Consider the following 22,577-nt stretch of genomic DNA (forward strand, 5'->3'; position numbering starts at 1 on the left):
AGGAGACTGGAGAAGCCGACCCTATGCCTCATCTCAGGGAGGAGACGGGAGAAGCCGGCCCTATGCCTCATCTCAGGGAGGAGACTGGAGAAGCCGGCCCTATGCCTCGTCTCAGGGAGGAGACTGGAGAAGCCGACCCTATGCCTCATCTCAGGGAGGAGACTGGAGAAGCCGGCCCTATGCCTCATCTCAGGGAGGAGACTGGAGAAGCCGGCCCTATGCCTCGTCTCAGGGAGGAGACTGGAGAAGCCAGCCCTATGCCTCATCTCAGGGAGGAGACTGGAGAAGCCGACCCTATGCCTCATCTCAGGGAGGAGACTGGAGAAGCCGGCCCTATGCCTCACCTGTATTGTTTTGCACCTGAATTCCTCCAGTAAAGAATCCCCCTGGTTACTGCAGACCCTGACTCTCTGGACTTATTTCCCATTGGGGTGCTTCACGCCTTATCATCCCTTCCAGAGAGGAGCAACACGTGGTGACACCTCAACGGTGTCCAGGGCACCTAGCGTAACGTTGGGGCCACCCCAAACCTGGCCACTGCAATGACAAGCATTAAACAGCAACCAATGTGCAAGTACAATGTGCAAGTACCCCCTGCTCCGGAGTTCTGCAGGGGTCCAAAGCTGCGGTAGATCCTTGTCCTCTCAGGAGGTGAGACTGAGTACAGGTAGGTGTCCAGGGCTGCAGGTGGGTGGTCCTTGTCCTCTCAGTAGGTTAGTACATGTAGGTGTCCAGGCTGCTGGTGGCCGTTTTCCTCTCAGGAGGTTAGTACAGGTAGGTGTCCAGTGCTGCTGGAGGCCCTTTTCCTCTCAGAAGTTCAGTACAGGTAGGTGCCCAGGGCTGCTGGTGGTTCTGGTGGGCACAGCCGGGTACTTACAGCAGGGACTTCATAGATGACTGGTTCACACTGGTTAGGTCTCCGCACTGCGCCCTCTGGTGTCTGCACAGCGTGGAGCAACTGCAGGCCAGGAACCTGAGCAACAACAGGAGAGAGGTAAGACCCTTGGCCCCAGAGACAGGAGATTCTCCCAAACCTCAGAGACAGGAGAAGCTTCCCTCCACAACCTCAGAGACAGGAGAAGCTTCCCTCCGCAACCTCAGAGACAGGAGATTCTCCCAAACCTCAGAGACAGGAGATTCTCCCAAACCTCAGAGACAGGAGAAGCTTCCCTCCACAACCTCAGAGACAGGAGAAGCTTCCCTCCGCAACCTCAGAGACAGGAGATTCTCCCAAACCTCAGAGACAGGAGATTCTCCCAAACCTCAGAGACAGGAGAAGCTTCCCTCCACAACCTCAGAGACAGGAGAAGCTTCCCTCCACAACCTCAGAGACAGGAGATTCTCCCAAACCTCAGAGACAGGAGATTCTCCCAAACCTCAGAGACAGGAGATGCTTCCCTCCGCAACCTCAGAGACAGGAGATGCTTCCCTCCGCAACCTCAGAGACAGGAGATGCTTCCCTCCGCAACCTCAGAGACAGGAGATGCTTCCCTCCGCAACCTCAGAGACAGGAGAAACCTCCTCCTCAACCTCAGTGCCAGGAGACCCCTCCAATATGTACCCATTGTCACTACAGCACTCATCATGTACCTGTCACTACAGCACTCATCATGTACCTGTCACTACAGCACTCATCATGTACCTGTCACTACAGCACTCATCATGTATCCGTCACTACAGCACTCATCATGTACCTGTCACTACACCACTCATCGTGTACCTGTCACTACACCACTCATCATGTATCCGTCACTACAGCACTCATCATGTATCCGTCACTACACCACTCATCATGTATCCGTCACTACACCACTCATTGGGTAGGTACCTCCACACTGAGTATCCTATGCCCAGGAGCAGGAGAGCGGAGCTGGCGGCCAGGAGAAGCCAGACTGTAGAAGAAAGAGAACAGAAATTAGTGTTGCACCAGAAACACAGGGATAAGCGGCACCAGACCCCTCTAAATCTACTTCTCTCCAGGTTAGAAACCTACGGGCAGATGAGGACTTGGACAGCACTGCTAGTCGTCATGGTGGTGCTCAGTGGTCAATATTTCTGTAGAAGAATGATATTGATACCACGGCACGCCAATGATTAGAATCAATAACAGTGGTTTACTAGTTCCATCCAAAATGATATATGGACAGTGGCCAACGTTTCGGTCTAACCTAGACCTTGTTCACGGCCTTATTTAGAAGGAGGATGGCGCACTGCTGCTATAGCGCTCAAGTGCAGTTATAGAGTGTGTGCCGCGCGGGCAGACATGGGTGCCCTCTCCACCACTCACTGTTCCTGTGCTGCTCACTCTCTGCTGGATGGCTTTCCTCTGCGGCGGGGGAAGATGTCATCCCGGAATATGGAACCACAGATGAGCGCAGGTGTCCCAGACCTGGGGAGGCAGAATCACCTCATGAAAACCTACCTGCGGCTCCCTACCGCCCACCACTCCAGAGCACGCCACCTACCCCTGTACACTATCACGTATCCTGGGCCGCTGACCTCGCGGTTGGACTGGAATGTTATCTGAAGATGGTCCGTCTGAAAGGTGATATTGTTTGGAGGTTCTTGCCCTCCTCGAATTTGAAAAAGTAGTCTTCCACTTCTTCCATCCTTCAGGTCTAGGACATCATCAGGATCTGGGACATGAAAGGACTGGAAGTGTACCTGTATGATGGTGCTGCCAGGGATGATGATGTCCCAGGCACAGGAGCTGTCTGCGCTGTATTCACTTGGGAAGTCGGGTGAGTAGAGGACCCCAGCAGTGGAGGAGAAGTTCCCACGGCACGTCCCCACCCAGACTGCAGAGAAAGCAAGATACTTCACATGTGGATACTGCACATTGCTGCGGCTTCCCATGCCCGTGTACTCACCATTGTACACACTGAGCTTCCCGTCACCACCACAAAGTTCATTGGTCCTTCCAAAACAGATCTGGTCACACTGAGAACTGCTGACCTTCTGCAGAGCAGCCACCTCAGAAGAACTGCCGCAGAAGCATGCGTAGCCGGCCTCCACCCCCGCGAACTGCCAGACAAGAGGAGGTCACAGGGATGATGGGAGATGTTATAGGCTCAGTCCAATAACAGAGAGAACGGTGCAGCCATACAGTTACAGCTGATCCCTCTGCGCCATCCCTGCCGTCATAAGGAAAGGAGAAACTGGACAGGGTTTAGTAGACATGTGGAAGCAAGCTGAAACGGCATGGGGAGCAGTCTGCGAAGGGCATGGGGAGCAGTCTGTGACGGGGAATGGGGAGCAGTCTGCGAAGGGCATGGGGAGCAGTCTGCGAAGGGAATGGGGAGCAGTCTGCGAAGGGCATGGGGAGCAGTCTGCGAAGGGCATGGGGAGCAGTCTGCGAAGGGCATGGGGAGCAGTCTGCGAAGGGCATGGGGAGCAGTCTGCGAAGGGCATGGGGAGCAGTCTGCGAAGGGCATGGGGAGCAGTCTGCAAAGGGCATGGGGAGCAGTCTGCAAAGGGCATGGGGAGCAGTCTGCAAAGGGCATGGGGAGCAGTCTGCAAAGGGCATGGGGAGCAGTCTGCAAAGGGCATGGGGAGCAGTCTGCAAAGGGCATGGGGAGCAGTCTGCGAAGGGCATGGGGAGCAGTCTGCGAAGGGCATGGGGAGCAGTCTGCGAAGGGCATGGGGAGCAGTCTGCGAAGGGCATGGGAAGCAGTCTGCGAAGGGAATGGGGAGCAGTCTGAAGGGCATGGGGAGCAGTCTGCGAAGAACATGGGGAGCAGTCTGCGAAGGGATTGGGGAGAAGTCTGCAAAGGGATTGGGGAGCAGTCTGAAGGGCATGGGGAGCAGTCTGCAAAGGGCATGGGGAGCAGTCTTTGTAGGGAATGGGGAGCAGTCTGCGAAGGGAATGGGGAGCAGTCTGCGAAGGGAATGGGGAGCAGTCTGCGAAGGGCATGGGGAGCAGTCTGCGAAGGGCATGGGGAGCAGTCTGCAAAGGGCATGGGGAGCAGTCTGCGAAGGGCATGGGGAGCAGTCTTTGTAGGGAATGGGGAGCAGTCTGCGAAGGGAATGGGGAGCAGTCTGCGAAGGGAATGGGGAGCAGTCTGCGAAGGGAATGGGGAGCAGTCTGCGAAGGGAATGGGGAGCAGTCTGCGAAGGGAATGGGGAGCAGTCTGCGAAGGGAATGGGGAGCAGTCTGCAAAGGGCATGGGGAGCAGTCTGCGAAGGGAATGGGGAGCAGTCTGCGAAGGGAATGGGGAGCAGTCTGTGAAGGGATTGGGGAGCAGTCTGTGAGAGGGGGTCCATGAGGTTCAGGGTTTGTGACAGAAATGGGCAATGGAGAGAAGAGGGGACGTGGGGAGCCGTCTGTGTCAGAGGGGGATGGATGTCCATATAGCCCTGGGGAGGAACCAATAGACAACAGATGTACAACCTAAACAATTCCTTTGTCCTGAACCACTAGGTATACTGACACTGCATAGTCCAAGGAATTATAGATACCGACACTAACCTCTTTACTGCCCTAGACCCCCAGGGAGAAAGACATATACCCCTTTAATGCCCTAGACCCCCAGGGAGAAAGACATATACCCCTTTACTGCCCTAGACCCCCAGGGAGAAAGACATATACCTCTTTAATGCCCTAGACCCCCAGGGAGAAAGACATATACCCCTTTACTGCCCTAGACCCCCAGGGATAAAGACATATACCCCTTTACTGCCCTAGACCCCCAGGGATAAAGACATATACCCCTTTACTGCCCTAGACCCCCAGGGAGAAAGACATATACCCCTTTACTGCCCTAGACCCCCAGGGATAAAGACATATACCCCTTTACTGCCCTAGACCCCCAGGGATAAAGACATATACCCCTTTACTGCCCTAGACCCCAGGGATAAAGACATATACCCCTTTACTGCCCTAGACCCCCAGGGATAAAGACATATACCCCTTTACTGCCCTAGACCCCCAGGGAGAAAGACATATACCTCTTTACTGCCCTAGACCCCCCAGGGAGAAAGACATATACCTCTTTAATTCCCTAGACCCCCAGGGAGAAAGACATATACCCCTTTACTGCCCTAGACCCCCAGGGATAAAGACATATACCCCTTTACTGCCCTAGACCCCCAGGGATAAAGACATATACCCCTTTACTGCCCTAGACCCCCAGGGATAAAGACATATACCCCTTTACTGCCCTAGACCCCCAGGGAGAAAGACATATACCCCTTTACTGCCCTAGACCCCCAGGGAGAAAGACATATACCTCTTTACTGCCCTAGACCCCCCAGGGAGAAAGACATATACCTCTTTAATTCCCTAGACCCCCAGGGAGAAAGACATATACCCCTTTACTGCCCTAGACCCCCAGGGATAAAGACATATACCCCTTTACTGCCCTAGACCCCCAGGGATAAAGACATATACCCCTTTACTGCCCTAGACCCCCAGGGATAAAGACATATACCCCTTTACTGCCCTAGACCCCCAGGGAGAAAGACATATACCTCTTTACTGCCCTAGACCCCCCAGGGAGAAAGACATATACCTCTTTAATTCCCTAGACCCCCAGGGAGAAAGACATATACCCCTTTACTGCCCTAGACCCCCAGGGATAAAGACATATACCCCTTTACTGCCCTAGACCCCCAGGGATAAAGACATATACCCCTTTACTGCCCTAGACCCCCAGGGACAAAGACATATACCCCTTTACTGCCCTAGACCCCCAGGGAGAAAGACATATACCCCTTTACTGCCCTAGACCCCCAGGGATAAAGACATATACCCCTTTACTGCCCTAGACCCCCAGGGATAAAGACATATACCCCTTTACTGCCCTAGACCCCCAGGGATAAAGACATATACCCCTTTACTGCCCTAGACCCCCAGGGAGAAAGATATATACCCCTTTACTGCCCTAGACCCCCAGGGATAAAGACATATACCTCTTTACTGCCCTAGACCCCCAGGGAGAAAGACATATACCCTTTTACTGCCCTAGACCCCCAGGGATAAAGACATATACCTCTTTACTGCCCTAGACCCCCAGGGATAAAGACAAATACAGTACAGACCAAAAGTTTGGACACACCTTCTCATTCAAAGAGTTTTCTTTATTTTCATGACTATGAAGGCATCAAAACTATGAATTAACACATGTGGAATTATATACATAACAAACAAGTGTGAAACAACTGAAAATATGTCATATTCTAGGTTCTTCAAAGTAGCCACCTTTTGCTTTGATTACTGCTTTGCACACTCTTGGCGTTCTCTTGATGAGCTTCAAGAGGTAGTCCCCTGAAATGGTCTTCCAACAGTCTTGAAGGAGTTCCCAGAGATGCTTAGCACTTGTTGGCCCTTTTGCCTTCACTCTGCGGTCCAGCTCACCCCAAACCATCTCGATTGGGTTCAGGTCCGGTGACTGTGGAGGCCAGGTCATCTGGCGCAGCACCCCATCACTCTCCTTCATGGTCAAATAGCCCTTACTTTCAAAGTTTTCCCAATTTTTCGGCTGACTGACTGACCTTCATTTCTTAAAGTAATGATGGCCACTCGTTTTTCTTTACTTAGCTGCTTTTTTCTTGCCATAATACAAATTCTAACAGTCTATTCAGTAGGACTATCAGCTGTGTATCCACCTGACTTCTCCTCAACGCAACTGATGGTCCCAACCCCATTTATAAGGCAAGAAATCCCACTTATTAACCCTGACAGGGCACACCTGTGAAGTGAAGACCATATCAGGGGACTACCTCTTGAAGCTCATCAAGAGAATGCCAAGAGTGTGCAAAGCAGTAATCAAAGCAAAAGGTGGCTACTTTGAAGAACCTAGAATATGACATATTTTCAGTTGTTTCACACTTGTTTGTTATGTATATAATTCCACATGTGTTAATTCATAGTTTTGATGCCTTCATAGTCATGAAAATAAAGAAAACTCTTTGAATGAGAAGGTGTGTCCAAACTTTTGGTCTGTACTGTACCTCTTTACTGCCCTAGACCCCCAGGGATAAAGACATATACCTCTTTACTGCCCTAGACCCCCAGGGATAAAGACATATACCCCTTTACTGCCCTAGACCCCCAGGGATAAAGACATATACCCCTTTACTGCCCTAGACCCCCAGGGAGAAAGACATATACCCCTTTACTGCCCTAGACCCCCAGGGATAAAGACATATACCCCTTTACTGCCCTAGACCCCCAGGGATAAAGACATATACCTCTTTACTGCCCTAGACCCCCAGGGATAAAGACATATACCTCTTTACTGCCCTAGACCCCCAGGGAGAAAGACATATACCCCTTTACTGCCCTAGACCCCCAGGGAGAAAGACATATACCCCTTTACTGCCCTAGACCCCCAGGGAGAAAGACATATACCCCTTTACTGCCCTAGACCCCCAGGGAGAAAGACATATACCTCTTTACTGCCCTAGACCCCCAGGGAGAAAGACATATACCCCTTTACTGCCCTAGACCCCCAGGGAGAAAGACATATACCTCTTTACTGCCCTAGACCCCCAGGGAGAAAGACATATACCCCTTTACTGCCCTAGACCCCCAGGGAGAAAGACATATACCCCTTTACTGCCCTAGACCCCCAGGGATAAAGACATATACCTCTTTACTGCCCTAGACCCCCAGGGAGAAAGACATATACCCCTTTACTGCCCTAGACCCCCAGGGATAAAGACATATACCTCTTTACTGCCCTAGACCCCCAGGGAGAAAGACATATACCCCTTTACTGCCCTAGACCCCCAGGGATAAAGACATATACCCCTTTACTGCCCTAGACCCCCAGGGATAAAGACATATACCCCTTTACTGCCCTAGACCCCAGGGATAAAGACATATACCCCTTTACTGCCCTAGACCCCCAGGGATAAAGACATATACCCCTTTACTGCCCTAGACCCCCAGGGAGAAAGACATATACCTCTTTACTGCCCTAGACCCCCAGGGAGAAAGACATATACCTCTTTAATTCCCTAGACCCCCAGGGAGAAAGACATATACCCCTTTACTGCCCTAGACCCCCAGGGATAAAGACATATACCCCTTTACTGCCCTAGACCCCCAGGGATAAAGACATATACCCCTTTACTGCCCTAGACCCCCAGGGATAAAGACATATACCCCTTTACTGCCCTAGACCCCCAGGGAGAAAGACATATACCCCTTTACTGCCCTAGACCCCCAGGGATAAAGACATATACCCCTTTACTGCCCTAGACCCCCAGGGATAAAGACATATACCCCTTTACTGCCCTAGACCCCCAGGGATAAAGACATATACCCCTTTACTGCCCTAGACCCCCAGGGAGAAAGATATATACCCCTTTACTGCCCTAGACCCCCAGGGATAAAGACATATACCTCTTTACTGCCCTAGACCCCCAGGGAGAAAGACATATACCCTTTTACTGCCCTAGACCCCCAGGGATAAAGACATATACCTCTTTACTGCCCTAGACCCCCAGGGATAAAGACAAATACAGTACAGACCAAAAGTTTGGACACACCTTCTCATTCAAAGAGTTTTCTTTATTTTCATGACTATGAAGGCATCAAAACTATGAATTAACACATGTGGAATTATATACATAACAAACAAGTGTGAAACAACTGAAAATATGTCATATTCTAGGTTCTTCAAAGTAGCCACCTTTTGCTTTGATTACTGCTTTGCACATTCTTGGTATTCTCTTGATGAGCTTCAAGAGGTAGTCCCCTGAAATGGTCTTCCAACAGTCTTGAAGGAGTTCCCAGAGATGCTTAGCACTTGTTGGCCCTTTTGCCTTCACTCTGCGGTCCAGCTCACCCCAAACCATCTCGATTGGGTTCAGGTCCGGTGACTGTGGAGGCCAGGTCATCTGGCGCAGCACCCCATCACTCTCCTTCATGGTCAAATAGCCCTTACTTTCAAAGTTTTCCCAATTTTTCGGCTGACTGACTGACCTTCATTTCTTAAAGTAATGATGGCCACTCGTTTTTCTTTACTTAGCTGCTTTTTTCTTGCCATAATACAAATTCTAACAGTCTATTCAGTAGGACTATCAGCTGTGTATCCACCTGACTTCTCCTCAACGCAACTGATGGTCCCAACCCCATTTATAAGGCAAGAAATCCCACTTATTAACCCTGACAGGGCACACCTGTGAAGTGAAGACCATATCAGGGGACTACCTCTTGAAGCTCATCAAGAGAATGCCAAGAGTGTGCAAAGCAGTAATCAAAGCAAAAGGTGGCTACTTTGAAGAACCTAGAATATGACATATTTTCAGTTGTTTCACACTTGTTTGTTATGTATATAATTCCACATGTGTTAATTCATAGTTTTGATGCCTTCATAGTCATGAAAATAAAGAAAACTCTTTGAATGAGAAGGTGTGTCCAAACTTTTGGTCTGTACTGTACCTCTTTACTGCCCTAGACCCCCAGGGATAAAGACATATACCTCTTTACTGCCCTAGACCCCCAGGGATAAAGACATATACCCCTTTACTGCCCTAGACCCCCAGGGATAAAGACATATACCCCTTTACTGCCCTAGACCCCCAGGGAGAAAGACATATACCCCTTTACTGCCCTAGACCCCCAGGGATAAAGACATATACCCCTTTACTGCCCTAGACCCCCAGGGATAAAGACATATACCTCTTTACTGCCCTAGACCCCCAGGGATAAAGACATATACCTCTTTACTGCCCTAGACCCCTAGGGAGAAAGACATATACCCCTTTACTGCCCTAGACCCCCAGGGAGAAAGACATATACCCCTTTACTGCCCTAGACCCCCAGGGAGAAAGACATATACCCCTTTACTGCCCTAGACCCCCAGGGAGAAAGACATATACCTCTTTACTGCCCTAGACCCCCAGGGAGAAAGACATATACCCCTTTACTGCCCTAGACCCCCAGGGAGAAAGACATATACCTCTTTACTGCCCTAGACCCCCAGGGAGAAAGACATATACCCCTTTACTGCCCTAGACCCCCAGGGAGAAAGACATATACCCCTTTACTGCCCTAGACCCCCAGGGATAAAGACATATACCTCTTTACTGCCCTAGACCCCCAGGGAGAAAGACATATACCCCTTTACTGCCCTAGACCCCCAGGGATAAAGACATATACCTCTTTACTGCCCTAGACCCCCAGGGAGAAAGACATATACCCCTTTACTGCCCTAGACCCCCAGGGATAAAGACATATACCCCTTTACTGCCCTAGACCCCCAGGGATAAAGACATATACCCTTTTACTGCCCTAGACCCCCAGGGATAAAGACATATACCCCTTTACTGCCTATACCACCAGGGATAAACACATATACCCCTTTACTGCCCTAGACCCCCAGGGATAAAGACATATACCCCTTTACTGCCTATACCACCAGGGATAAACACATATACCCCTTTACTTCCTATACCACCAGGGATAAACACATATACCCCTTTACTGCCCTAGACCACCAGGGATACAGGCATTTACCCCTCCACTGTCCTAGACCACCAGAAGTGCAGGTACAAACTTCTTTACTTCCCTAGACCAACAAGGATGCAGACTTTAATCCCTTCACTGCCCTAGACCATCAGGGATACCTTCAAATACCCCGTAATGCCTTAGATCACCAGGGATGCAAGGATTAACCCATTGATTGCCCTAGACCACATTGGATGCTCACTTCTTTATATCTGCATGGATAAACATCTTCACCAGAGATGCAGGTATAAACCTCCACTTCACTAGACCACCAAGGATGCAGAGTTTAATCCCTTCACTGACCTAGACCACCAAGGATGCAGAGTTTAATCCCTTCACTGCACTAGACCACCAGGGATGCAGAGTTTAATCCCTTCACTGCACTAGACCACCAGGGATGCAGAGTTTAATCCCTTCACTGCACTAGACCACCAAGGATGCAGAGTTTAATCCCTTCACTGCACTAGACCACCAGGGATGCACAGATAAACCCATTCACTGCCCTAAGAATTTACCATAAACTGATTGACTCCCATAGATAATTAAAGGGGTTATCCAGGAAAACATATTTAGACTCATGCTCAGGTCATCAGTATCATCTCTGCGGAGGTGTGACACCCGGGACCACCACCGACCAGCTGATAGAAGAGGCCTTGAGCGCTGCAACCTCTTCTTAGGCCATCACTGTACATCGGTCACAGGGCCTAGAAGCAGCTCAGCCTCATTCAAGTCAATTGTATGGATGATGTCAGGATGTGAGAAGAAGTCGCTGTATGGATGATATGAGAAGTAGTCGCTGTATGGATGATGTCAGGATGTGAGAAGTAGTCGCCGTATGGATGATGTCAGGATGTGAGAAGAAGTCGCTGTATGGATGATGTCAGGATGTGAGAAGTAGTCGCTGTATGGATGATGTCAGGATGTGAGAAGTAGTCGCCGTATGGATGATGTCAGGATGTGAGAAGTGGTCGCTGTATGGATGATGTCAGGATGTGAGAAGTAGTCGCCGTATGGATGATGTCAGGATGTGAGAAGAAGTCGCTGTATGGATGATGTCAGGATGTGAGAAGTGGTCGCTGTATGGATGATGTCAGGATGTGAGAAGTAGTCGCTGTATGGATGATGTCAGGATGTGAGAAGTAGTCGCCGTATGGATGATGTCAGGATGTGAGAAGTAGTCGCCGTATGGATGATGTCAGGATGTGAGAAGATGTCGCTGTATGGATGATGTCAGGATGTGAGAAGAAGTCGCTGTATGGATGATGTCAGGATGTGAAAAGTAGTCGCTGTATGGATGATGTGAGAAGTAGTCGCTGCATGGATGATGTCAGGATGTGAGAAGTAGTCGCTGTATGGATGATGTGAGAAGTAGTCGCTGTATGGATGATGTCAGGATGTGAGAAGAAGTCGCCGTATGGATGATGTCAGGATGTGAGAAGTAGTCGCTGTATGGATGATGTCAGGATGTGAGAAGAAGTCGCTGTATGGATGATGTCAGGATGTGAGAAGAAGTCGCTGTATGGATGATGTCAGGATGTGAGAAGTAGTCGCTGTATGGATGATGTCAGGATGTGAGAAGTAGTCGCTGTATGGATGATGTCAGGATGTGAGAAGTAGTCGCTGTATGGATGATGTCAGGATGTGAGAAGTAGTCGCTGTATGGATGATGTCAGGATGTGAGAAGTAGTCGCTGTATGGATGATGTCAGGATGTGAGAAGTAGTCGCTGTATGGATGATGTCAGGATGTGAGAAGTAGTCGCTGTATGGATGATGTCAGGATGTGAGAAGAACTCGCTGTATGGATGATGTCAGGATGTGAGAAGTAGTCGCTGTATGGATGATGTCAGGATGTGAGAAGTAGTCGCTGTATGGATGATGTCAGGATGTGAGAAGAAGTCGCCGTATGGATGATGTCAGGATGTGAGAAGTAGTCGCCGTATGGATGATGTCAGGATGTGAGAAGTAGTCGCTGTATGGATGATGTCAGGATGTGAGAAGAAGTCGCCGTATGGATGATGTCAGGCTTTTTTACCTCGTGGCCTTTTCGGCGACAGAATTGGATGCAGTTGTGGATGGTGAGTTTTTTGGAGGTGCCACTGGCCCCGTTGAGGGCAGGAGGAGAGCCCCGATCCAGAAAGCAGCCGACGTAGCCTGGCACTGGAGACAGAGAAAGACGTCAGACTCCAGATGTGTGGGTCCTTGGGAAGGATGGATTTTATGGGTGCACGTACTGTGGCATGATGGAATGTCGCAGTACATCCAGTAGATGCCGTCTTCTGCCTCAGACACGTAGCACCAGGGCTGGACGTCAGAGTCCGGGTTCCTGCAGAAGAGGACAGAGTTACTGAAGGAGCCTCTCCAGCTCCACCACCGTGGTCATTGGTGGGTCGAATATCTATGAGTATGGGGTCAATGCATTGCTGTGTGGGGCTCCTGTGCCATAGGGTGCCCCATCACTCCACCCCGTCCATGTGCTTATGTGGCAGAAGGGTCTTTGGGCCCTCAGGCTCCTGGGCCAGTAGTCACTGCTACCTCTGCAGCCCCCACAGTGATGCCCCTTCCAGCAGCACAATGATGACGTCTATCTGCCCGGGGTTCTAGCACATATATAGACTGGGCATGATGATGGCAGTGATCAGGAATGAACCTTCTACTCAGTGTTGGACTGGGGTGCCTAGGGCCACCAGTAAAATGTATTTTAGGGGCCCACCATACGGCACATTCAAATATTAGCTGCTCACACAGCAGCAGCAAGGTGGGTCCTGGTGAGAAGAGGACACTGGTGGCTTTCCTCTATACCTAGAAGTCATCTCAGCTCTGGTCGTGTCTAGAATAACAAACTGGGGAGTTTCTTAGGTTTTTTATATGAACACCGGCTGGTTGAGGAGCTGTACATTGAATACATGTATGTAGTGCAGTAAGTGCCACTTGTGCAGGGGGTGGGAGCCTAGGGGGCCACCTTGCTCAGGGGCCCACCGGGGGATTCACCTGTACCCCTGTGGGCCAGTCTGAGCCTGGTTCTACCTTCATACGGTCAATCTCTGGAGGTGTTGGCTCAGATTCCTCCTCTTACACCAGAAAGCCAATATTCGGACACCTCTTCCTGTAGGCATCAGATCTGGCAATGAATAACCTGAAATATCTAGGTTCTATAGGAAGACTGGAAGCCTCCATTCTACAGATCCTGGAAATAAAGGTCCTGGTGGTGGCCCTCCACCAGAGAGAGGAACAGGAGAGCATACTCCTATAATTCTAGCTGTAAGTCTTTGGGCTTATGGAGGTCAAGTGTTGACCTCGGATTCAGAAGACAATCACATCCTCATTTAGAAGATATTTCTCTCCCTTCCTCCCGCTGGGCAGGAAAGACTCTAGTGCATTATCCTGTTTCTTTCCTGAGGTTCCTTGCATTCAACCAAACGATTATGTGGAAAGTTTTCTCCCGTGAATGTGGCGCCCTGGCACAAGGCCTCCAATATTCCCACTAGCGACGGTGTGATTACATGACAGAATAAGGTGAGCCCCAGTCCTCATTGATGCCTGTTTGGAAGCACCATCCATGGAAGAGCTCTGTCTCCTCTTGTAGATCCATTGATGGACCTTGAGCCTCATGACCCTCATTCTCCCTACAGAGAGAGATCCTGAGCCTGTGGAAGCGCCACCAGGAACGGCTGAACAGTAAGTGCATCCATCATATCATTCCCTCTGATGGTAGAAACATCTCTGAGATGAGCGATCCTTGATCTAGCCTCTCTGGATCCTTCTGACTACTAATGTATCTAGACTAGCTTGACGAGCTCACATGGAGGAGTGTAGAGTCCCCTGAGAGATCCATGTCCTCAAACCCCGTAGAAGCTAGCGCTATACCATGTGCTTTCTTTCACGTCTTTTTTATGCATTCAAGCGTCCTGGGGGCTGGGGGCCAATTGGCTCTAAAGCCTCCATACACATAGTGCTGTTGGCCAGACCTGCTGGTAGAGACCGGTGGATTCAGCCGACACTCTAACGGGAACATTTTCTCCCGGTAGATAAGCAGGCACCAGAAGTGTCTGGCAGCGGCACTCTCTGCTCTCCACCTAGAAAACACATAGGAGGTGTAGAGGGGAGTCAGGAGCTGTCAGCGGAGTCAACCTTCTGTGGCCAGGAGCAGTCCCCCTGTGCAGCTCTCCACCACAGGACGCTTCGTTTCTTATGGGCACCATATTTTCTGTCTTGCAGGCGTTCCCTTTGCAGAATGTAAATTTTTTAGGGACTGGGGATCCTGTTGTACCTGCAATGATTGTGGTTTCCAAGTCCCAGCTCCCCGGATGGATCGGTCTGTGTGTTGTAGCGGTGCTGGATCGTCTGGTTCCAGTACAGACAAGGGATCTTCTCAGCCCCAGCATGGTTCACCGACCCCCGGTAATCTCTCCCGTTTACCGTGAAGCATTCTGATGGAGAAAAGAACTGATGTCACCAAGAGGATAAGGTCACACTGCGGAGGTCTCTACTGTAAGAGCGGTCACACTGCGGAGGTCTCTACTGTAAGAGCGGTCACACTGCGGAGGTCTGTACTGTAAGAGCGGTCACACTGCGGAGGTCTGTACTGTAAGAGCGGTCACACTGCGGAGGTCTGTACTGTAAGAGCGGTCACACTGCGGAGGTCTCTACTGTAAGAGCGGTCACACTGCGGAGGTCTGTGCTGTAAGAGCGGTCACACTGCAGAGGTCTCTACTGTAAGAGCGGTCACACTGCGGAGGTCTGTACTGTAAGAGCGGTCACACTGCAGAGGTCTGTACTGTAAGAGCGGTCACACTGCGGAGGTCTCTACTGTAAGAGCGGTCACACTGCGGAGGTCTGTACTGTAAGAGCGGTCACACTGCGGAGGTCTGTACTGTAAGAGCGCTCACACTGCGGAGGTCTGTACTGTAAGAGCGGTCACACTGCAGAGGTCTGTACTGTAAGAGCGGTCACACTGCGGAGGTCTGTACTGTAAGAGCGGTCACACTGCGGAGGTCTGTACTGTAAGAGCGGTCACACTGCAGAGGTCTCTACTGTAAGAGCGGTCACACTGCGGAGGTCTGTACTGTAAGAGCGGTCACACTGCGGAGGTCTGTACTGTAAGAGCGGTCACACTGCGGAGGTCTGTACTGTAAGAGCGGTCACACTGCGGAGGTCTCTACTGTAAGAGCGGTCACACTGCGGAGGTCTCTACTGTAAGAGCGGTCACACTGCGGAGGTCTGTACTGTAAGAGCGGTCACACTGCGGAGGTCTGTACTGTAAGAGCGGTCACACTGCGGAGGTCTGTACTGTAAGAGCGGTCACACTGCGGAGGTCTCTACTGTAAGAGCGGTCACACTGCGGAGGTCTGTACTGTAAGAGCGATCACACTGCGGAGGTCTGTACTGTAAGAGCGGTCACACTGCGGAGGTCTGTACTGTAAGAGCGGTCACACTGCGGAGGTCTCTACTGTAAGAGCGGTCACACTGCGGAGGTCTGTACTGTAAGAGCGCTCACACTGCGGAGGTCTGTACTGTAAGAGCGGTCACACTGCGGAGGTCTGTACTGTAAGAGCGGTCACACTGCTGGGGTCTTTCCTATATTATGGGGGTTCTCTTGGTCTGCGTCAGTAGGATTGCCGTTGGACGTCATGTGACTGGAGATTTCCGGGGATGTTCTGGGTGATGCCACCGTCCTCAGCTTCACCAGTGGGAGCCGCAGTCCCCACCGACCCTTCACCAGTGGGAGCAGCTGTCCCCACCGACCCTTCACCAGTGGGAGCAGCTGTCCCCACCGACCCTTCACCAGTGGGAGCAGCTGTCCCCACCGACCCTTCACCAGTGGGAGCAGCTGTCCCCACCGACCCTTCCCCAGTGGGAGCAGCTGTCCCCACCGACCCTTCCCCAGTGGGAGCAGCTGTCCCCACCGACACTTCACCAGTGGGAGCAGCTGTCCCCACCGACACTTCACCAGTGGGAGCAGCTGTCCCCACCGACACTTCACCAGTGGGAGCAGCTGTCCCCACCGACACTTCACCAGTGGGAGCAGCTGTCCCCACCGACACTTCACCAGTGGGAGCAGCTGTCCCCACCGACCCTTCACCAGTGGGAGCAGCTGTCCCCACCGACCCTTCACCAGTGGGAGCAGCTGTCCCCACCGACCCTTCACCAGTGGGAGCAGCTGTCCCCACCGACCCTTCACCAGTGGGAGCAGCTGTCCCCACCGACCCTTCACCAGTGGGAGCAGCTGTCCCCACCGACCCTTCACCAGTGGGAGCAGCTGTCCCCACCGACCCTTCACCAGTGGGAGCAGCTGTCCCCACCGACCCTTCCCCAGTGGGAGCAGCTGTCCCCACCGACCCTTCACCAGTGGGAGCAGCTGTCCCCACCGACACTTCACCAGTGGGAGCAGCTGTCCCCACCGACACTTCACCAGTGGGAGCAGCTGTCCCCACCGACACTTCACCAGTGGGAGCAGCTGTCCCCACCGACACTTCACCAGTGGGAGCAGCTGTCCCCACCGACCCTTCACCAGTGGGAGCAGCTGTCCCCACCGACCCTTCACCAGTGGGAGCAGCTGTCCCCACCGACCCTTCACCAGTGGGAGCAGCTGTCCCCACCGACCCTTCACCAGTGGGAGCAGCTGTCCCCACCGACCCTTCACCAGTGGGAGCAGCTGTCCCCACCGACCCTTCACCAGTGGGAGCAGCTGTCCCCACCGACCCTTCACCAGTGGTTGCAGCTGTCCCCACCGACCCTTCACCAGTGGGAGCAGCTGTCCCCACCGACCCTTCACCAGTGGGAGCAGCTGTCCCCACCGACCCTTCACCAGTGGGCGCAGCTGTCCCCACCGACCCTTCACCAGTGGGAGCAGCTGTCCCCACCGACCCTTCACCAGTGGGAGCAGCTGTCCCCACCGACCCTTCACCAGTGGGAGCAGCTGTCCCCACCGACCCTTCACCAGTGGGAGCAGCTGTCCCCACCGACCCTTCACCAGTGGTTGCAGCTGTCCCCACCGACCCTTCACCAGTGGGAGCAGCTGTCCCCACCGACCCTTCACCAGTGGGAGCAGCTGTCCCCACCGACCCTTCACCAGTGGGCGCAGCTGTCCCCACCGACCCTTCACCAGTGGGCGCAGCTGTCCCCACCGACCCTTCACCAGTGGGAGCAGCTGTCCCCACCGACCCTTCACCAGTGGGAGCAGCTGTCCCCACCGACCCTTCACCAGTGGGAGCAGCTGTCCCCACCGACCCTTCACCAGTGGGAGCAGCTGTCCCCACCGACCCTTCACCAGTGGGAGCAGCTGTCCCCACCGACCCTTCACCAGTGGGCGCAGCTGTCCCCACCGACCCTTCACCAGTGGGCGCAGCTGTCCCCACCGACCCTTCACCAGTGGGCGCAGCTGTCCCCACCGACCCTTCACCAGTGGGAGCAGCTGTCCCCACCGACCCTTCACCAGTGGGAGCAGCTGTCCCCACCGACCCTTCACCAGTGGGAGCAGCTGTCCCCACCGACCCTTCACCAGTGGGAGCAGCTGTCCCCACCGACCCTTCACCAGTGGGAGCAGCTGTCCCCACCGACCCTTCACCAGTGGGAGCAGCTGTCCCCACCGACACTTCACCAGTGGGCGCAGCTGTCCCCACCGACCCTTCACCAGTGGGCGCAGCTGTCCCCACCGACCCTTCACCAGTGGGAGCAGCTGTCCCCACCGACCCTTCACCAGTGGGAGCAGCTGTCCCCACCGACCCTTTACCAGTGGGAGCAGCTGTCCCCACCGACCCTTCACCAGTGGGAGCAGCTGTCCCCACCGACCCTTCACCAGTGGGAGCAGCTGTCCCCACCGACCCTTCACCAGTGGGAGCAGCTGTCCCCACCGACCCTTCACCAGTGGGAGCAGCTGTCCCCACCGACCCTTCACCAGTGGGAGCAGCTGTCCCCACCGACCCTTCACCAGTGGGCGCAGCTGTCCCCACCGACCCTTCACCAGTGGGCGCAGCTGTCCCCACCGACCCTTCACCAGTGGGAGCAGCTGTCCCCACCGACCCTTCACCAGTGGGAGCAGCTGTCCCCACCGACCCTTCACCAGTGGGAGCAGCTGTCCCCACCGACCCTTCACCAGTGGGAGCAGCTGTCCCCACCGACCCTTCACCAGTTAGTCTTATGGTGTTGCACAGGCCCAGAGGGTAGAGCGGTCTGTGCAGCCTGGACTTCTGGTAATGAAGTGTCAGCTCTTGGGCTCAGCAGCTGCTCCTGTTTCCAGCATTACTATGAGATTTCAGAGCCCGACCTGGAGAGACCTGCAGCCTCCCAGCAAAACTCCCACTTCAAAGGGGTCCCGGGCAGGAGGAGCAGCGTCTGAGCACGCCAAGACCCCCGGGCAAGAAGCCGATGTAAGGACAGGTGACATGAGGAGACTGCGTGATTAACCCCTTCACTACTGACGTATCACACACCTGGCACAGAAGGCTCCGACCTCACAGCCACCAGCAATCCCAGGAGCGCCAGCATCTTCTGAGACAGACCCCAGAGGGGCCTCCTGTGAGAGACAGCCCAGAAAATAAGATTAGACTGGCAGGAGTATCAAGAAAGACCCCCAGAATAGGGACCATACCAGAAGGAGACCCCCAGACTATACAGACTGCCCTAAAGAGACGAGACCCCCGAACTATACAGACTGCTCTAAAGAGACGAGACCCCCGAACTATACAGACTGCTCTAAAGAGACGAGACCCCCGGACTATACAGACTGCCCTAAAGAGACGAGACCCCCGGACTATACAGACTGCCCTAAAGAGACGAGACCCCCGAACTATACAGACTGCTCTAAGGAGACGAGACCCCCAGACTATACAGACTGCCCTAAAGAGACCCCCGGACTATACAGACTACCCTAAAGAGACGAGACCCCCGGACTATACAGACTGCTCTAAAGAGACGAGACCCCCGAACTATACAGACTGCTCTAAGGAGACGAGACCCCCAGACTATACAGACTGCTCTAAGGAGACAAGACCCCCAGACTATACAGACTGCCCTAAAGAGACGAGACCCCCGGACTATACAGACTGCTCTAAAGAGACGAGACCCCCGAACTATACAGACTGCTCTAAAGAGACGAGACACCCGAACTATACAGACTGCTCTAAAGAGACGAGACCCCCGGACTATACAGACTGCCCTAAAGAGACGAGACCCCCGGACTATACAGACTGCTCTAAAGAGACGAGACCCCCGGACTATACAGACTGCTCTAAAGAGACGAGACCCCCGAACTATACAGACTGCTCTAAAGAGACGAGACCCCCGAACTATACAGACTGCTCTAAGGAGACGAGACCCCCAGACTATACAGACTGCCCTAAAGAGACGAGACCCCCGAACTATACAGACTGCTCTAAAGAGACGAGACCCCCGGACTATACAGACTGCTCTAAAGAGACAAGACCCCCGAACTATACAGACTGCCCTAAAGAGACGAGACCCCCGAACTATACAGACTGCTCTAAGGAGACGAGACCCCCAGACTATACAGACTGCTCTAAAGAGACGAGACCCCCGGACTATACAGACTGCTCTAAAGAGACGAGACCCCCGAACTATACAGACTGCCCTAAAGAGACGAGACCCCCGAACTATACAGACTGCCCTAAAGAGACGAGACCCCCGAACTATACAGACTGCCCTAAAGAGACGAGACCCCCGAACTATACAGACTGCTCTAAGGAGACGAGACCCCCAGACTATACAGACTGCCCTAAAGAGACGAGACCCCCGGACTATACAGACTGCTCTAAAGAGACGAGACCCCCGAACTATACAGACTGCTCTAAAGAGACGAGACCCCCGAACTATACAGACTGCCCTAAAGAGACGAGACCCCCGAACTATACAGACTGCTCTAAGGAGACGAGACCCCCGGACTATACAGACTGCTCTAAAGAGACGAGACCCCCAGACTATACAGACTGCCCTAAAGAGACGAGACCCCCGGACTATACAGACTGCCCTAAAGAGACGAGACCCCCGGACTATACAGACTGCTCTAAAGAGACGAGACCCCCAGACTATACAGACTGCTCTAAAGAGACGAGACCCCCAGACTATACAGACTGCCCTAAAGAGACGAGACCCCCGAACTATACAGACTGCTCTAAAGAGACGAGACCCCCGGACTATACAGACTGCTCTAAAGAGACGAGACCCCCGGACTATACAGACTGCTCTAAAGAGACGAGACCCCCGGACTATACAGACTGCCCTAAAGAGACGAGACCCCCGGACTATACAGACTGCCCTAAAGAGACGAGACCCCCGAACTATACAGACTGCCGTAAAGAGGCGAGACCCCCGGACTATACAGACTGCTCTAAAGAGACGAGACCCCCAGACTATACAGACTGCTCTAAAGAGACGAGACCCCCGGACTATACAGACTGCTCTAAAGAGACGAGACCCCCGAACTATACAGACTGCCCTAAAGAGACGAGACCCCCGGACTATACAGACTGCCCTAAAGAGACGAGACCCCCGGACTATACAGACTGCTCTAAGGAGATGAGACCCCCGGACTATACAGACTGCCCTAAAGAGACGAGACTCCCAAACTATACAGACTGCCCTAAAGAGACGAGACCCCCGGACTATACAGACTGCCCTAAAGAGACGAGACCCCCGGACTATACAGACTGCCCTAAAGAGACGAGACCCCCGGACTATACAGACTGCCCTAAAGAGACGAGACCCCCGAACTATACAGACTGCTCTAAAGAGACGAGACCCCCGGACTATACAGACTGCCCTAAACAGGCGAGACCCCCCAAACTATACAGACTGCCCTAAAGAGACGAGACCCCCGGACTATACAGACTGCCCTAAAGAGACGAGACCCCCGGACTATACAGACTGCTCTAAAGAGACGAGACCCCCGGACTATACAGACTGCCCTAAAGAGACAAGACCCCCGGACTATACAGACTGCCCTAAAGAGACGAGACCCCCGAACTATAGACTGCTCTAAAGAGACGAGACCCCCGGACTATACAGACTGCCCTAAAGAGACGAGACCCCCGAACTATACAGTCTGCTCTAAGGAGACAAGACCCCCAGACTATACAGACTGCTCTAAAGAGACGAGACCCCCGGACTATACAGACTGCCCTAAAGAGACGAGACCCCCGGACTATACAGACTGCCCTAAAGAGACGAGACCCCCGGACTATACAGACTGCCCTAAAGAGACGAGACTCCCAAACTATACAGACTGCCCTAAAGAGACGAGACCCCCAAACTATACAGGCTGCCCTAAAGAGACGAGACCCCCGAACTATACAGACTGCTCTAAAGAGACGAGACCCCCGAACTATAGACTGCTCTAAAGAGACGAGACCCCCGGACTATAGACTGCTCTAAAGAGACGAGACCCCCGGACTATACAGACTGCCCTAAAGAGACGAGACCCCCAAACTATACAGTCTGCTCTAAAGAGACAAGACCCCCGGACTATACAGACTGCCCTAAACAGGCGAGACCCCCGAACTATACAGACTGCTCTAAAGAGACGAGACCCCCGAACTATACAGACTGCTCTAAAGAGACGAGACCCCCGAACTATACAGACTGCCCTAAAGAGACGAGACCCCCGGAATATACAGACTGCTCTAAAGAGACGAGACCCCCGAACTATAGACTGCTCTAAAGAGACAAGACCCCCGAACTATACAGACTGCCCTAAAGAGACGAGACCCCCAAACTATACAGACTGCTCTAAAGAGACGAGACCCCCGAACTATACAGACTGCCCTAAAGAGACGAGACCCCCGGACTATACAGTCTGCCCTAAACAGGCGAGACCCCCGGACTATACAGACTGCCGTAAAGAGGCGAGACCCCCAGACTATACAGACTTCTCTAAAGAGACAGACTACAGAGATATGTGACTAGCCGGGAGACTGTCCTGAAGAGAATGGCTAGAAAAATGTGGAGAAAGATTCCCAACCTGGAGAGACTGACCTGTTGTGCAGTGAGAGACTACAGTGTGGAGGTCCCTGGTGAGAGACCCTCAGTGGAGAGACTGCCGGGGAGAGACCCTCAGTGGAGAGACTGCCGGGGAAAGATCCTCAGTGCTGAGACTGCCGGGGAGAG

General features: G+C 52.8%; 1 protein-coding gene across 2 annotated transcripts; it reads right to left on the reverse strand.

Moving 5' to 3' along the window:
* Positions 1-374: 374 nt before the first annotated feature.
* Positions 375-22,577, reverse strand: KREMEN2 (kringle containing transmembrane protein 2). Of its 2 annotated transcripts, none has more exons than XM_040439416.1 (10): positions 22,446-22,577; positions 18,890-18,972; positions 14,728-14,887; positions 12,692-12,783; positions 12,493-12,617; positions 2,871-3,024; positions 2,466-2,798; positions 2,306-2,389; positions 1,829-1,892; positions 375-973 (listed from the first exon to the last, which is right to left on the reverse strand). In XM_040439416.1, exons 2-10 carry the CDS (start codon positions 18,942-18,944, stop codon positions 874-876), a joined length of 1,167 nt encoding a protein of 388 aa, XP_040295350.1. In that variant the 5' UTR covers positions 18,945-18,972; positions 22,446-22,577; the 3' UTR covers positions 375-873. The 2 variants fall into 2 exon arrangements, with proteins under 2 accessions (XP_040295350.1, XP_040295349.1); XM_040439415.1 differs by having other exon boundaries at positions 2,288-2,389.

The sequence above is a fragment of the Bufo bufo genome, chromosome 7 (assembly GCF_905171765.1).
Source record: "Bufo bufo chromosome 7, aBufBuf1.1, whole genome shotgun sequence".
NCBI classification, from domain to species: domain Eukaryota; kingdom Metazoa; phylum Chordata; class Amphibia; order Anura; family Bufonidae; genus Bufo; species Bufo bufo.